The sequence below is a fragment of the Notolepis coatsorum genome (genome assembly GCF_963971535.1).
Source record: "Notolepis coatsorum genome assembly, chromosome: 1".
Taxonomy (NCBI): Eukaryota; Metazoa; Chordata; class Actinopteri; order Aulopiformes; family Paralepididae; genus Notolepis; species Notolepis coatsorum.
Window position 1 is genome coordinate 107,006,798 of NC_140165.1, and position 18,066 is coordinate 107,024,863.

At 46.4% G+C, this 18,066-nt stretch overlaps 1 protein-coding gene across 1 annotated transcript in view; it reads right to left on the reverse strand.

Annotated features, from left to right (window-relative positions):
- Window positions 1–18,066, reverse strand: part of dync2h1 (dynein cytoplasmic 2 heavy chain 1) — a gene marked incomplete at its 5' end in the record, with an annotated part of 340,281 nt that overhangs the window by 148,320 nt on the left and 173,895 nt on the right. Inside the window, 8 exons of the mRNA XM_084336726.1 lie at window positions 8,444–8,568; window positions 8,677–8,841; window positions 9,187–9,289; window positions 10,848–10,992; window positions 11,293–11,444; window positions 11,672–11,918; window positions 12,859–13,118; window positions 15,336–15,491. Coding sequence (XP_084192852.1) covers window positions 8,444–8,568; window positions 8,677–8,841; window positions 9,187–9,289; window positions 10,848–10,992; window positions 11,293–11,444; window positions 11,672–11,918; window positions 12,859–13,118; window positions 15,336–15,491 — 1,353 coding nt within the window. The remainder of the gene's footprint in view (window positions 1–8,443; window positions 8,569–8,676; window positions 8,842–9,186; window positions 9,290–10,847; window positions 10,993–11,292; window positions 11,445–11,671; window positions 11,919–12,858; window positions 13,119–15,335; window positions 15,492–18,066) is intronic.

The following is an 18,066-nucleotide window of genomic DNA, read 5'->3' on the forward strand; positions in this document are numbered from 1 at the left end:
TGCCCTGCCCCCAAATTGCTATCTTTGGGATCCCCGAGGAGGATGTGATCTTGACCAAAAAACAATACAATGTAGTGTCCTTTGCCTCACTGATTGCCCGCAGGAGGATACTCTTGCATTGGAAAGCAGAACCTCCCCCATCATCCAGATTATGGCTGAATGATGTGATGTCATTCCTAAAACTGGAAAAAATTAAATTTACAATTCGAGGATCAGCTGATAAATTCTACACACATTGGCAACCGCTAATCTCATATGTAGATAGAATAGATCCGTTTCCTCCTGACTGAAGTTATGTCGAGTACCATGTAGGGGGGGGACAGTTTTCACTGAGTGGGCTTACCTGTTGATTGGGGCTGTTGGGGACAGTAGGCGTGTATTTATTTAATCTCCCACCTCACGTATTTAGGGTCATACGACCTGGCTTGTGTATCGGACCTAGAGTTGCACTTATGTTTCATTATATCCATAGCAAATATACTTATCCTTTAAGAGTACCATATTGCTGTTAAAGTGGATCCTAATGTCACATTTTGTATTTGTCTTATTTTATTTTGTATGTATTTATTTACTTTTGTACTGTCTTTTTATTTTTCTGGGTGGGGCGGGAGGGAGGGATATTCAGTAAGGAAAAAACAAAGGACATGACATCTGTATGCAAGATATGAATGTAAATGTAATCTTTGAATAAAAAACTTTGTTTATAAAAAAAATAATGCATTATATAGCCTGCATATACACACAAATGTGTTTCCCGGTTTCTTAAATAAACATTATTTTGAAAGCAAAAAAAAAAAAAAAATGATTAATGTAAACGGCTCATCGTTTGTCCTTTAATAATTCCCGTTACAGTATATAATTTCATTATTTATTTTTTTCCATTTGACACCGGAAATGCCACTCTGAAAGAGTTAAAAAGGTCCACGCACGAATAACATGCACGCGCGAATCAAAAAAGCTTATCAAACGCCGACGTCACAACAGGTCAACAGGACAACAGGTGCATATGAGCCGAATCTAAAAGCTTATCAGACGCTAGCACCTAGCACGGCCGTGACGTCACTCCAGGAAACGTATGCCTTATGTCCGTCCGGGTCATAGTACTAGATCAATGGTGGCTCACTCGGTGCATCACAGTTAGCCTATATCTCCGCCGTCCCTGCTACACGCAGTCGGGACCACTACACTCACTGACGTTAGCCAATAGCCCGCCGTCCCTGCGGGTGGTTCTCTCCTCTTTGTGTGCCCCCGTCCCCGCGGAGGAGCTTGTGGACTCGACAACAGCGGCGGCCGCAGGGCGCCGGAGCCCGCAGCGCTAGTTAGCTCATAGCTATCGTGTAACACTAGCCTTTACGGGCTCGACCACCCTACGGCTGCTGCCGTCGCGTCCATGGGCCCCCCGGCAGGGCATCCGTGGGGACGGGGTGTACAGAGAGGAGAGAACCATTTTGGGTCGGCCGTTCATGCCGGCCAGCGAGCCGGATGTCGGGATATGTTGTTAGCACAATAGCTACCAAGCTAAGCTATGTTATCTACTAACGTTATAAACACAATATGTGTACAACGACACAATGATTTACATTATTACAAATATGGTAACGTGGTTGTGGCTTTTACAAATAGTGGTTAGCTTTAGAGATACATTTCCATTCGGCTAGTAGTAGCAAGCATATATCTATGGTAGCAAGGCTCTCTGCCTGCCACTAGCTGTGTGACTCTCAGCGCCCCCTGGTGAGCCCCCTGTTGTCCTGCACCTGTTGTGACGATTACACACGCACGTTATGAACAATTGATTAAAATATGCACGTGCGTGGTGATTGTGTTGGGCAGACAAAATGTTTGATAAAAACGCTAAAACTGGGTCAATTTCAATACTTTTTTTTCCCTTCTTCATGAAAGCCACTGTTGGCCTAGTCCACATTGTTTATTGAACAAAAATACAATGTGGAGGTTGACCTTTAAGGAAAGAGAGAGAGGAGAGAGGAGCGTGAGTATGAGCGAGAGCGTGCGCAGAAGGAGCTTGAATATAAGCATGCTGCCTTACAGGCGGGTGCTCTGCCTTTAGAGTCGCGTTCTGGTTTTGATGTCGGCAGGAATATTAGGATGGTGCCTCCTTTTTTTGAGAAAGAGGTGGAAAGATATTTTCCCCTTTTTGAACGGGTGGCAACCACATTGAAGTGGCCTGATACAGCCTGGACACTGCTGCTGCAATGTGTTCTTGTTTGTAGGGCACAAGAAGCCTATACAGCTCTGTCCCTTGAACAAAGCGCTGACTATGAGCTTGTTAAAGCTTCCATATTGAGGGCTTATGAGTTGGTCCCTGAGGCCTATCGTCAGCGTTTTAGAGCCTATCGCAGGTCGGAAGGACAGTCTTATGTTGAATTTGGAAGAGAGAAGGAGAACCTGTTTGACAGGTGGTGCACTTCTCAGAAAGCAGAGTCAAGAGAGCAGCTTAGACAGTTGATTCTCCTAGAGGAATTTAAAAGATGTGTTCCTGATACCGTTTCCACTCATCTAAACGAGCGTAGGGTATCGAAGATAGGCGATGCCGCTGTCTTCACTGATGAGTTTGTGTTGACACACAAGTCCGCTTTTTTGGAGGACTACCGTGTTGAGTCCAGGGATAGGCGTCCTGTTCAGGGGGGCCGTTTCCCAAAACCTGTGTCTGCTGGTCAGTTAACTTCACCTCCTAGGCGGGGTGGTTCTGCTGGTGCATTCCCAGAAGGGATTATCTGTTTCTACTGTAAAGAACCTGGTCATATCGTTGCTGGGTGCCCGGTGCTTGAGCAGAAAAATTTCAGAACGGTGGCTCTGGTAGAAACCATATGCAGAACACCTTTACCAATGTTAGATGGTGATGGGGGAAGTATCAAACGTGTGGACAAAGAGCTCGAGGGTTCCTCAAGATTTATGATGGATGGATTTGTTTCCCTGACTAATGCACTAGAGCCCAAACAGGCTATAACAATTTGGAGAGATACCGGTGCTTTTCAGTCCCTCATTCTGGAGGGGGTTTTGCCGTTTTCAGAAAACTCTTCTTTGCATTCCGGTGTCGTTGTTCAGGGCTTTGGGGGTGGAGTTGTGGATGCACCTTTGCATGAGGTCACGCTCAATTCTCCCTTAGTATCAGGCAATGTTGTTGTGGGGGTATGTTCTCACATTCCCATAAGAGGGGTGTCCTTCATTCTAGGGAATGATTTGGCTGGTGACAAAGTGTTGGCTACTCCAGTTGTAACTCCCATTCCTGTGGTTTCTGAGGTCCCTACTGAGCTGGCACAGAAACATCCAGGAGTGTTCCCTGTGTGTGCTGTGACACGGGCCATGTCAAAGGACAAAAATGATGTTGTTGATACTTCGACCTGGGACATTACACTTGGTGACACATTCTTTGTTGAATTGAAAAGTGTACCTGTTGAGAATTTTAGAAAGCACACTGTGGATGTACCTCTGCATAATGATTCTCTTGATTGTGCCTTTATGTTAGGCCCGGTGGTGAAACCAGGGTTGACATGTGTGCCGGAGAGGCATGTGGTAGGAGATGATCTGGCAGCGCAGTGTCTCAAGGTCTTCCCAGCCTGTACGGTGGCTGAGGCCGCAAACGAATTGGAGGATGAGTGTGGGAAGGATGCTATGAGAGGGGCTGTTGGTTCATGTGACACCGTTCTAGTTGAAGGGGCTACTAGGCCTGACTTAGGCTGCCAGCCTTCCCACAGTAGCTCTATTGTCCCTGATGTTTCACTTGTGGGCAGGGATGGTCCCAGTATGTCAGTTGATGATTCTGACATTGATTCACGTGTCCACACTGATTCTCTGCCATGCACTAGGTGTGATGGTCAACCTAGTTACCTGTGTCCTGTGGAGCAGGAGCCGCCTTCGTGACCTGGTCTGTTGAGTGGCAGCCATTTTGATCAGGGCAATGTTATTTTGTGTGACGCCATTTTAGATGGTGTTCCAGACGCTTTTGTGACTGACGTATTGCCATGTTCCAGGGACCGCCCTGACCTTCTCTGGGTCTGCCCTGAGCCCCTCTGCTGACAGGATGTGTCCATGAAACTTGACTTCTCTGAGCCTGAACTGCAGTTTCTTCAAACTTAGCCTCAACCTAACCTCTCTGCACCTCTCCATGAGTGCTATCAGTTTAGTGTCATGGTCCTGTATAGCCTCCTCTTCTGTCTCCCCACAGCCCACTACCAGTATATCGTCTGCGATGGGCTCTACTCCACTGAGCCCTGCTAAAAGCTCATGCTGCTTTCGCTGGTATATCTCTGGGGCCACAGACACCCCAAATGGCAGCTTTAACCAACGCTTCCTGCCCCAAGGTGTCCAAAATGTGGTGGTGTAACTACTTTCCTCGTCTAGCCTGCACTGTAGGAAAGCATCCCGTGCATCCACAAGAGTGAAAATGCGAGCCCTGGGCAGCTTGTATAGGACATCCTCCAGCGTCGGCATTAAGTAGTGAGATCTCCTTAAAGCCACATTTAATGACTTTGGGTCTATACATATCCTGATCGGCTTCTCTGGCCGTCTGACAATCACCATATTGCTGATCCATTCTGTTGGCTCCGACACTGAAACCAAGTGGCCATCTTTCTCATATTTATCTAATTGTGCCTTCACTGCCTCCCTAAGTGCCACTGGAACATTACGTGGAGCAGCTTGCACTGGGGCTACATTACTGTCCAACTCAAAATGAACTTCACCTGGGACTGATTCCACAGGGGCGTTAAAAACCTCATCGTACGTACCGACAAGCTGCTGCCTGGTTAGTGGGACTGAGCTGCTATGTCCTACCATCAACAGCTCCTCAGGGATGGTGAAGCGCATTAAACCTAGGCGCTCACTGGTTTCACCTGACAAAAGGGGTCTCTGACTGCTTCTTACTACCTCGAAGGTCAGCTTGTGTGTCTTCCCTCTCACTACACACTCGGTTTTGAATAAGCCAAATGAGGGAATTGATTGACCTGATTGTATAGGACAATTGATTGTCCTATACAAGGAGTCTCAAGGCGAGCACAGAAAGACTCAGAAGTAGCTTCTATCCCCAGGCCATCAGGCTGCTAAACGAACAATGAATGAACACTACACAACAACAACCACCAAACGCACATAGCACACACATCCACACGCACACACCCACTTTAAACAAACACACTGTAGCACCCACTCCACACACTTTATAGCACACACCCACTTTAAACAAACACACTGTAGCACCCACTCCCCACACTTTATATTTATGGATGAAGGATTGCACTACAACTCGTACACCTTACTGTAAATTGTACCTAAAATTGTACCTCATCCCATTCTGCTTTGCACTAGATAGTACTGTACATTAGTACACTGCATAGTATTGTGTATTGTATATTATATGGTAACTCAGAACATTGTACATATGTCTATACCGAACACTGTGACCTCATTTTCTTCTTCTAAATTCATGCTATATTATGTTATTATGTTATTTGATACTATCTTGTCTAGCACAGTCTCTGGAGCGTAACAGTAAGAAGCATTTTGTATGAAAGTATTCTGTACTTCTGTATGACAACTATTAAAGAACTTGAACTTGAACTTGAGCACCAACCTTGTTTGGCTGGGCAATAGCCTTGCTCCAGGGCCCAGCCTCCTCATGTCTTTTATGCTCATCACATCACAGGTTGCCCCTGAATCTAACTGGCACCTCTGCAACCCTCCGTTAGATCGTTCCTGCCTGGGTAGAACTCGTGGCCGCCGGCCATCTGACGCATGTACAGTCTCTGGTATCATTGCTGATGTCTGGTGTCTATCCTGTGTCATTGCCTTTATTCTAATATCAGTCATTTCTGCAGCCCGGCATATCTCAATGGCTGATTCCAGTGTAAGATCTTTCTCTCTGAGTAGACGACGGCGCACACTCTCATCACACACCCCCAGCACTACTTTGTCTCTTATCAACTGCTCTCTGAGTTGCCCATAATCACAAGAAGACGCCTTCTCCTTCAGCCTTGTTATGAATGAATCTATGGGTTCCCCTTCATCTTGATTGCATTTCCCAAACACATATCTTTCAAAAATAATGTTCCTTGTTGGCTTAAAATATGCCTCTAAAGCAGGAATGATGACGGCCACGTCCTTCTCCTGGTCCGCCGTAAGTCCTAAATTATGTCTGTATATATGGCGACATTCACTGCCCATCACGCGTCGCAAGATTGCTGCTTGCACTTCTTTTACCTTGTCCTTCAATCCCGCTGCCAGTATGTAGTCCTCAAATTCCGATCGGAAATTATCCCAGTTACTTGCGAGATCGCCGCTCATCTTCATCTCATCTGGTGGCGGTATTGCTGTTGCCATGGTGATGCTGTGTTTTTTGTTTGTAGCTTAGCTCGCCGCAAACGCTCACTGCTTCACTCCCCGACTTCTCCTTTTCCTCGATTTCCTGTGCCGTAGCGCACCATATCCGTATAATTACTCACGTAATTATAGCCACTTCTGACACCATGTTTGTGTTAAATAACGAGACATGAGACTAGAGCGTATCCACTGTGCATCTGTATTGAATCCCAACCCATAACACAACAGCGTACCTTACATCCTGGTCCCTGCTGGACCGTACCAACACACACACCATTGTGGGGGGGTTTATATAACAATCCCATTCTCTTGTAACAACGGTGGGGCTGTACCTGAGGCGGTACATGCTACTCTGGATGTTCACGGTTTGCGGTATCCTGAACTGCCAGTGCCAGGTGGGATGGATATGGGCGTGGTGGTGGTATCAGAGATCTATGGTTTTTGTTTTTCTGTGTTCTGTCCTGTTGAGCGCAGTGAGATTAGTTCTCAAATTGATTTTGGTTTGCAGTCTATTTTTGACAGGTCGGTATCGGTGGAGGGGCCTGTTGAAAGGGAGCGCATATATGATACGGTCTTGGTTGGTCAACGGGGTCCTACGCCTCAGCGGAGGGGGCGCCTGCCCCACTGCAGCCATGTACCGCAGTGGCGGAACCTTTTGTGAGGTCTAGCTTGCCCGAGAGTCGGGACAGGGTTGTTTTTTGTTTTACACAGCATTGGCAAATGTTCCACGCTGAGGAGCATACAACACGGTTGGTGGTCGTGTTCGACCGGGGCCGGCCCGTTATCGCTGTTGTGGTAGTGGCCCTGACAACTAATGGGTCACAGTTGTTTTTTGTTTATGGGTTGATGTATAGTGGTTGCCTCTTGGGCAACCAGTTTGGTGGGGGAGGTGTTATGTACCATGAGCCTGATCACTCCTGTGTCACTGCCTGATCACTGCTGTGTCACTGGGCATACAGGTGAGGGCTGCTAATTAGCTAATTGCTGCTGATTGGTTACCTGCTGGGAGCTTAAAACCAGCCCTTGAGTCACACATGCAGGGTCTGTGGTTAGAGGAGTGTGGGTTAACAGAGAGTTATCACGTTCTTCTATTCTTGGTTCTTTAGTTTGTATTAGTATTTCCTTGTTAAAGTAGTCTTCTTGGGTTAAACACAGGTTTTGGTGTCGGTTTTGCACATAGGTTGTGTGCCTTTGAGCCAGGGTCGTAACACACACGCACACACACACACACACACACACACACACACACACACACACACACACACACACACACACACACACACACACACACACACACACACACACACACACACACACACACACACACACACACACACACACACACACACACACACACACACACACACACACACACACAAAAACACCATGGCTCCATACATATCAGTGAACAGCTATTGTGTGCAAACCTCCACTAAAACGTTTCTAAAATAAATCATGTTGCAAACTCTTATTGTAAAGTTATTAAAAGGCTGTATCATTAGTCAATTATTACTTTTTAACTCAGTTTTAAAGTTATTAAAAGGCTGTATCATTAGTAAATTAATGTTACTTTGTACCTCAGTTATAAAGTTATTAAAATGCTGTATAATTAGTAAATGAATGTTACTTTTAATTTTTTTTTATTATTATTTTTTGTATCTACTTTTTCCCCCCATTTTTCTCCCGTCCCCAATTTCGCATTGTCCAATTCTACCCTCCCCTGTCTCGAACGCTGTTAGGCCATGCCTCCCACAAGCCGGCTGCAATGTGGACGACGCCTGCATCACATGTCCCCTCCGGTACTCGAGGAGGCAGCCGTCGCATCTTTTCACCTGCACAGCGCGATCTCTCAGCGGCGAGGGTCTGCGTGGGAGGGACACGCCGCCCTCGTCGCTTCCTGATTCTACTGCGCAGGCGCACCAACCGACCTGTAGGAGTCGCTGTCCACAACGTCCGATCCCCACCCACCAGCTTCCCACCAGCTTCCCACCCCCTAACACTTGCCAATTGTATTAGTATGAACGACCAGCCAAGCTGGTAGCAACGCCGAGAGCTGGGCTCGAACCATGAATGTTACTTTTAAACTGAGTTTTATTTAAAGTGTCTTTACCTTCTGGAGGACCTGTCGGAGGTTGGTTGCGTCCAGTCGGCCCAGAGCTTCGCCGTGGGGGGGCAGAGATTGACCCGGCGGCCTGATCCCCGCTTCTGACGCTCCCCAGGTCACATAGAATACATCTACACACACACACACACACACACACACACACAGTTGTGACTTCGTATTCACAGTGTATGTATCTATGTATGTGGGTGTGTGTGCGCATGTCTACGTGCGTGAAGTACCAGTCATGTTCTGAGGGACAGCAGAGCCCCAGTCTGTCTGCAGGACCGAGGACAGGATGTTGTTGAATGAGAGGACGTCTCTGGAGGAAACCAGTCTGTCTCTGAACAGCCTCCCAGCTTCATACACCACCAGCTCCAATACTCTGTCTGTCACACTGGAGGAGGCTGAATACACACACATACATACATACTGTAACCACCAGCTCCAATACTCTGTCTGTCACACTGGAGGAGGCTGAATACACACACATACATACATACATACTGTAACCACCAGCTCCAATACTCTGTCTGTCACACTGGAGGAGGCTGAATACACACACATACATACATACTGTAACCACCAGCTCCAATACTCTGTCTGTCACACTGGAGGAGGCTGAATACACACACATACATACACACATACATACATACTGTAACCACCAGCTCCAATACTCTGTCTGTCACACTGGAGGAGGCTGAATACACACACATACATACATACATACATACATACATACTGTATACCTGTAGGCAGCTGGTAACGCAGCAGGCTTAGGGTCCAGGATGTCAGGAGACACGGAGTAAAGAGGTAATGACTGTAGTCATCTACTGAGAATTTAGCCTTCACCTGAGAGAGTGAGAGAAGGAGAGAGAGAGAGAAGGAGAGAGAGTGAGAGAAGGAGAGAGAGAAGGAGAGAAGGAGAGAAGGAGAGAGAGAGAGAGAGAGAGAGAGAGAGAGAGAGAGAGAGAGAGAGAGAGAGAGAGAGAGAGAGAGAGAGAGAGTGTTCTGACCCGTTTGTAGACTTGGACAAGAGTGTGTTCTGATCCGTTCTAGACTTGGACTAGAGAGTGTTCTGATCTGTTCTAGACTTGGACTAGAGAGTGTTCTGATCTGTTCTAGACTTGGACTAGAGTGTGTTCTGATCTGTTCTAGACTTGGACTAGAGAGTGTTCTGACCTGTTCTAGACTTGGACTAGAGAGTGTTCTGACCTGTTCTAGACTTGGACTAGAGAGTGTTCTGATCTGTTCTAGACTTGGACTAGAGTGTGTTCTGATCTGTTCTAGACTTGGACTAGAGTGTGTTCTGATCTGTTCTAGACTTGGACTAGAGTGTTCTGAACTGTTCTAGACTTGGACTAGAGAGTGTTCTGACCTGTTCTAGACTTGGACTAGAGTAATCTGATCTGTTCTAGACTTGGACTAGAGTGTTCATTGTACCCTCCCTCTCCTAGGGTGCAGTCGCATCCTGCTCTCGCTCTCCGCTATCTGTGCTCTGTGCTTCGTGCCGGTTGTCGGACTATACTCAAATCAACTCGAAATGGATCTAATCAGGGGATCGCATATTTTCGTCAAGAAAGCAGAATAAGGCCGACCCTCTCTGCCTCTTGGGACATTTCAATCGGACTACCAACTTGAAGACGTGGACATTTGGATTATTATCGAAGCTTTTGGATTGCAATAAGAAGATTTTGGATCCGTTTACCGCGCACAGGACCTACCAAAATGAACTGATTAAAGACACTTGGACTAATGCATTCAGTCATTTGGACGGAGTTGTTAAAACTCACTCCACTCAAATCAATAGTTATAATTCACTCTACTCAAAATCAAATTTAAATCGACGTGGCTGGAAGGAATGTTGCCAGCCAGTCAAAACAAACTCCGGACGACTCACCAAGGTGGAACCAGAGAGCTGCTGATAAGACTTTGCAGTGAGACCCCCCCCCCCCTCCTGCGGATGCTCGCGCCAAATATGGCAGTGGAGCTACTGTGGCTGGGGGGGGCCACCAGGATGTTTCTGTCTCGCCCCCCCCAGCCGTTCCGCGCCAAACATGGCAGCGGTGATACGCATACGTCTGTCTCAAGGCTAGTCCTGCATGTATCAACAAATGCGCATGTTGGTGAATTTATGACTGTGTGCCATTATTACTATCAAATGTAATAATTGTGGAATATTACTATAATGAGCTGTATGTGTATGAACCAAGCATCCTTTGTGAAGCACTTTGGTTGACAAGTGTCATGTTTAAATGTGCTATATAAATAAATTTGATTGATTGATTGATTGATTGATTGTTCTGACCTGTTCATAGACTTGGACTAGAGAGTGTTCTGACCTGTTCATAGACTTGGACTAGAGAGTGTTCTGACCTGTTCATAGACTTGGACTAGAGAGTGTTCTGACCTGTTCATAGACTTGGACGAGAGACGCAGCCAACTGATGGGTTCTGGCTCTGGTGGCCCAGCTGCTCTGATCTCCCAGAACCTTCTGGAGAACCGGCTGAAGGTAGGAGGAGTAGATGGTCTGGAGCTCCTCTCTGTCTGGGTAACTACAGACAGACAGACAAGACAAGACAAGACAAGACAAGACAAGACAAGACAAGACAAGACAAGACAAGACAAGACAAGACAAGACAAGACAAGACAAGACAAGACAAGACAAGACAAGACAGACAGACAGACAGACAGACAGACAGACAGACAGACAGACAGACAGACAGACAGACAGACAGACAGACAGACAGACAGACAGACAGTGAGACAGGCTGGGGTAGGCTGTCTGGACTATACAGTTTACTAGGATATAATATATGTATTAGGATGAATGGTGCGTTGTCCTCTCTACTCACTCTATGGTGCAGATACGGATGATGGAGGACAAGCGGGTAGTGAGGGGATGTCTCCCCACAGCGCCCCCTGCTGACATGGATACCACCACCTGAATATTCTCCAAACCCACCCACTCCAAATTCTCATCATAGAACCCCTGGTAGGTCAACACCTAGAGAGAGAAAGAGAGAGAAAGAGAGAGAGAGAGAGCGAGAGAGAGAGAGAGAGCGAGAGCGAGAGCGAGAGCGAGAGCGAGAGCGAGAGAGAGAGAGAGCGAGCGAGAGGTTGACTGGAGGCATGTTACACAAGTTCACACTGTTCCAAGTAATCATATTCAACTACGACGAGTATGAAAGGGAACTCGATCTACTATTAGAAGATGTATTTTTAACTCTGTACCTGCTGTAAGAAGGCCATGAGATTGCAGGTTCCCCACTTGTCTGGCTTGGGCAGGTTGATGTCTTTCAGGTAGAGGACAAGGCGCTCGCAGTCTTTCGGGCGGAAGGCGCGGCCAGTGTTGGAACTGAGGAGGAGACACGTCTGACTGAGCTTCTGCAGGACGTGGCGAGACGAGGTCTGGGCGCTGCAGTGGACCACCGCCACCTGGGTGGACCGTAGCTGGGAGAAGGCACAGCGCAGGAGCATGCTAAGGTGGAGACAGAAACACAGGAGGAAGGGACTCACTGTCTGTCGTCCAAAAAAGAACCTGGGAAATCACAGTTGACATCAAGACTCCACATCAAGTTGCACGACTCCAGGGGGGCGCTGAAGAGGGCGAGGAAGATCATGGGCGACCCCTCCCACCCCCCGGTCACAGCCTCTTCACCCTGCTCCCCTCTGGAGGAGAAGGCTGAGGATCCCAAAGGCTGTGAAAGCTCGTCACAGACTGAGCTTCTTCCCCTCAGCCGCCAGGCTGATCAATGCCTCAGGCCCCCCCCCCCCCCCCCCCCCCCCCCCCTCTGCCCCCAAGTGACACTGGCACATTGACACTGACTGCACTGCACTAGTCCTCACTGGAACTCTGCACTCTTCACTTTATATATATATATATGTATTTTATTGATTAATCCTCCACTGCACTGTTTTTTTTGTCCTGTGTCTGTGTTGGTGTTTGTCGTTTACTGTGAAAATAGAAAGGAATTAAATGCATACACTGTATTGCTGCAACAATTACCAATGTGTTTTTACACAAATGGCCTAATAAAGGAATCTGAATCTGAATCTGACAACTCCTCTGTCCTGGAAATTAATCCTTAGTGGACTAGACTAAGTAAATCCTTAATGCATTTTGTTGGCAGATCTATTTAATCTTATCACAAAAGCGGCGGCTGTTTTGAGCCAAAGGCCTCACCCTTTCCAAAGCCTTTAGTAACTGCCAATCAGAAAGGCCTCACCCTTTCCAAAGCCTTTAGTAACTGCCAATCAGAAAGGCCTCACCCTTTCCAAAGCCTTTAGTAACTGCCAATCAGAAAAGGCCTTGCCCTTTGGTGAATCTGAATATTTCCAAAGCCTTTAGTAACAGCCAATCAGAAAAGGCCTTAGCGTTTCCAAACCCTTCAGTAACAGCCAATCAGAAAAGGCCTTACCCTTTCCCACAGCCCTCAGGTCCCACCAATAGGAAGGGTTGTCTGTGCTGTGGGAGGAGCCAGTGTGAGAAGCAGGCCAGGCTTCTCTGTATGTCGGGGGTCTGGATAACGGGGAGAGAGTGTGTGTGTGTCAACTGCTCCAGACTCAGTCCGTCCGGCTGGAGGAGCGTGTAGGCGGCCAGGCGGCCACTGGACGAGTCATAGAAGGTGTCCAGGGGCCTCCTGGGGTCTGGAGGAGCCTCACTGGCCCAGAGCAGCAGCTGCAGAACACACACACACACACAAATGGTAAATGGCTGCATTTATATAGCGTTTTTATCCAAAGTGCTTTACAATTTTACCCATTCACTCGCACACCGATGGCGGAGGCCACCATGCAAGGTGCCAACCTGCTCATCGGGAGCAGTTAGGGGGTAAGTGTCTTGCTCAAGGACACTTCGACACGCTGCCCGGGAATCGAACCGGGAACCTATGGATTGCCAGACGACTGCTCTACCTCCTGAGCCAAGTCAAGTCAAGTCAAGAGTTTTAATTGTCACGGCATACAGGTATACAATGAAATGCGGGTGGTCTTGCCCGCAACGATGTGCAATACAGTGGTACATATAATAGAATCAAAAGAAGAAACAACATTGTGCAGTAACAGATAGCAGGTAACATGGAGTGACATCTCGGTATCTGTACATAGTTATTTACAGCGCATGTGTGACATGCTAGTTAGCTTTGGTAGTGCAATACACTGTTCCTGTTATTCTAATTTAAAGTGTCCTTTCCTTTGGCCATAAGTGTGCGTGTGTGCGACATGAGTGTGTGCCCGCTCATGTTAAAGTGTTAAGTGGCTGCTCGTGTGTGAGCGTGCACAGTGTGCGTGTCGTGTGTGTGTTCATGTGTGCTTGTGTGTGGACAGTTCAATGTTCTGAGCACTCAATGTACATTGTTCATGGCTCTGATGGCCTGGGGGAAGAAGCTGAGCCTAAGCCGCTCTGTCCTAGTAGCTGGGATTTGCAGGCGTCTGCCTGACCTCAGCAGCTGAAACAGGCTCAGACTGTGTCTCTCACACGCACACACACACACACAGTGGAATTTCTTATCAGGTTCTAATAAAGTTCTAATCAGGTTATAATATAGTTCTAATCAGGTTATAATATAGTTCTAATCGGGTTCTAATCAGGTTCTAATAACATTCTAATCAGGTTATAATAAAGTTCTAATCGGGTTCTAATCAGGTTCTAATAGCATTCTAATCAGGTTCTAATAACATTCTAATCAGGTTATAATATAGTTCTAATCAGGTTCTAATAACATTCTAATCAGGTTATAATAACATTCTAATCAGGTTATAATATAGTTCTAATCAGGTTATAATAAAGTTCTAATCGGGTTCTAATCAGGTTCTAATAACATTCTAATCAGGTTATAATAAAGTGCTAATCAGGTTCTAATAACATTCTAATCAGGTTATAATATAGTGCTAATCAGGTTCTAATAACATTCTAATCAGGTTATAATAACATTCTAATCAGGTTATAATATAGTGCTAATCAGGTTCTAATAACATTCTAATCGGGTTCTAATAACATTCTAATCAGGTTATAATATAGTTCTAATCAGGTTATAATAAAGTTCTAATCGGGTTCTAATCAGGTTCTAATAACATTCTAATCAGGTTATAATATAGTTCTAATCAGGTTATAATAAAGTGCTAATCAGGTTCTAATAACATTCTAATCAGGTTATAATATAGTGCTAATCAGGTTCTAATAACATTCTAATCGAGTTGTAATATAGTGCTAATCAGGTTCTAATAACATTCTAATCAGGTTATAATATAGTGCTAATCAGGTTCTAATAACATTCTAATCGGGTTATAATATAGTGCTAATCAGGTTCTAATAACATTCTAATCGGGTTATAATATAGTGCTAATCAGGTTCTAATAACATTCTAATCGGGTTATAATATAGTGCTAATCAGGTTCTAATAACATTCTAATCGGGTTATAATATAGTGCTAATCGGGTTATAATATAGTTCTAATCAAGTTATAATAGAGTTCCATTCAGGTTGTGATGTGGAATAATCTGACCAGATGTTATTCACAGAGGTGGACAACAGAGTATTTTATTAAGGATAGAGTTTACTGACAAAATGACATGTTGCAACATGGCTAAACTAAGTGGAGCATTGACGTACATAATATTCATTAAAAAAATATATATATATATTAACATCTTCAGTTTCCACATCAATGTAAATGTGCCAGATTTTGAGCTAATGAGCTAGTTTTCATCTGTAGTCCCTGCCTACCGCGCATGTCTTCATGGTGTGGGAGGAAACCGGAGTACCCAGAGGAAACCCACGCGAACACAGGGAGGACATGCAAACTCCACACAGAAAGGCTGGGGTTCGAACCCAGGACCTTCTTGCTGTGAGGCAGCAGTGCGGTGATAATGATAGATATGAGGTCCCAGTCCTTACCTCCTTAGCCAACTCCTGCCGTGTTTTCAGATTCAGGTTTCCTCCCAAACCTCTGATCAGGCCGACCAGGAACTGGCCTCTCTCTGTCACTGCACTGAGGTGAGACAGACCATTGAACACTGTCCCCACGAGACTGGTCTCCACCACAAAGTCATTCTGACGAGGAGAGACAGAGAGGGACAGACATTAGGTTAGAGAGTTATTGAGTGAGAGAGTTGGAACTAACCCTTAACCCATTCATTGGGTTAGAGTTATTGAGTGAGAGTTGTGATGTCATTCTCCATAATCATCCCGGTCCCGAAGAAGAACTCCGTCAGATGCCTGAACGACTACCGTCCAGTCGCACTCGCCTCCCTACCCATGAAGGTCTTTGAAAAGACACTCGAGCCCCACATCATCTCTAGCCTCCCACCCGGACTAGACCCCCACCAGTTCGCCTACAGAGCCAACAGGTCCACGGAGGACGCCATCGCCACGACTCTCCACTCTACCCTGTCCCATCTGGAGAGAGAGGATGGGGGGGGGGGGGGGGGGGGGGGGCTACGCACGGCTGCTCTTCGTGGACTTCAGCTCGGCATTCAATACCATCGTGCCTGACAGACTAGTGCCCAAACTCCTAGATCTTGGACTAAACCACCCCCTCTGCCGGTGGTCCAAGGACTTCCTGTCTGACTGCCCCCAGAGGGTCAGAATAGGCCCCCACACCTCCACAGCCATCAGCACCGGATACCCCCAGGGCTGCGTGCTTAGTACCTTATTTTACTCCATTTACACCCACGACTTCACCGCAGTCCACCCCAGCAACGCCATCATCAAGTTCGCTGACGACACCACCGTGGTGGGCTGTATCTCAAAAGGTGACGAGACCGCGTACCGCGATGAGGTAGAGCAGCTGTCAGCCCTGTGCAAAACTAGAAACCTGCAGCTGAATAAGCTAAAAACCCAGGAGATGATCGTGGACTACAGGAGGAAGAAGACCGACATACAGCCCCTGTACATCGACGGGGGATGAGTGGAGAGAGTCTCAGTCACCAAATTCCTGGGCGTCCACCTGGAGGATGACCTGACCTGGAGAACCAACACCAAGGCGATCGTGAAGAAGGCACAACAGAGACTCTACTTCCTGAGAATACTCAGGAAATACCACCTCAGACAAGACCTGCTTGTGTCCTCTTACCGCTGCTCCGTGGAAAGCATCCTCACCTACTGCATCAACGTGTGGTTCCTCAGCTGCACAGCCGCAGAGAGGAAGGTGCTCCAGAGGGTCGTCAACTCGGCCCAAAAAATCATCGGATGCCCCCTCCCCTCACTGGAAGAACTATATAACTCCCAGTGAAAATACTTAAGGACCCACACCACCCTGGCAACAAACACCTCATACGGCTGCGCTCGGGCAGCATCATGCCCACCCGGACTAACAGACTTAAGTTCAGTTTTTATCCCCGGGCCATGAGTGCACTAAACTCAGCTAAAAATTTAAACAACAATCTCCCCTACACCCCCCCCCCCCCACGCACACACACAACACCAAGGGAATAGTGCAATTTTCTTTTATACTCCCCCTGTTATGTCTATTATGTCTCACTCTTGTCTTTATTATTTTAATACTGTTTTAGGACTGTGTTGTTATTATCTAGGACTGTGTGATTGTTAGTACCTAGGGCTGCATTTAAAATGTTGTTGTACCATTGTGACAATGACAATAAAGATCATTCATTCATTCATTCATTCATTCATTATGATGTCACATATTGCTGGGCATATTAACCCTTTCACTACCACACTACCAAAGGGTTAACCCTTTCACAACCACACTACAGCTCCCAGTCAAGTTCTGCATCTCTTTCAAACTCCTGCTCCTCACCTACAAGTCCCTCCATGCCCTCGCCCCCCGATACCCGTCTGATCTCCTCCACCAGCACACTCCATCCCGGAACCTACGATCCTCTGATCTGGGTCTCCTCTCCATCCCTCGCACCAGGTTGCGGACCTTCGGTGACAGAGCCTTCAGCGTGGCGTCCCCTACCCTCTGGAACTCTCTCCCCCCCGAAATCCGCAACACCCCAACCCTGGACACCTTCAAAACTGCTCTCAAAACACACCTCTTCACCAAGGCTTTTCCCCATCAGTTAGTTTAGATTAGATTAGGTTCATTATCCCTTACCTGCCCTCATCCCCCCCCTTTTTCCCTACTTCCCTAGCCCAATTTTTTGTTGTGATTGTGAAGCAACCTTGGGTTTCATGAAAGGCGCTATAGAAATGTTATCTATTATTATTATTATTATTATTATTATTATTATTATTACAGAAGAACCGTCTGTAGTGTGGTAGTGAAAGGGTTAACCTTCTGTAGTGTGGTAGTGAAAGGGTTAAGTAGGGCTAGTGGTCTCAGGGGCTATAACTCTGGAACTAAAAGCTTTAGTTATAGAAACGTTTGAAAAGAGTTGGTTAGAACAGACTTGGTGAAAACACTCAGGACAATTTGTTATGGCTGATTGTAGCATTTATTTTCTGTCATGGTCTGGCTGTAAAGGAATCAAAGAAAATAGACATAAGCTGTAATCTGACCATTTATTTAAATGTTTATTTCAAGCTATGAACCCAGGGTCTGGTCAGGGCATGTTGTTACAGAGGACACCCAGTAGCATGAATGGAGATGTTTTCGATTTTCTTTTATTAAATATTGTGTTTTCAATTGAATACTATTGCAAGACATTTGTTTTGGTGTATT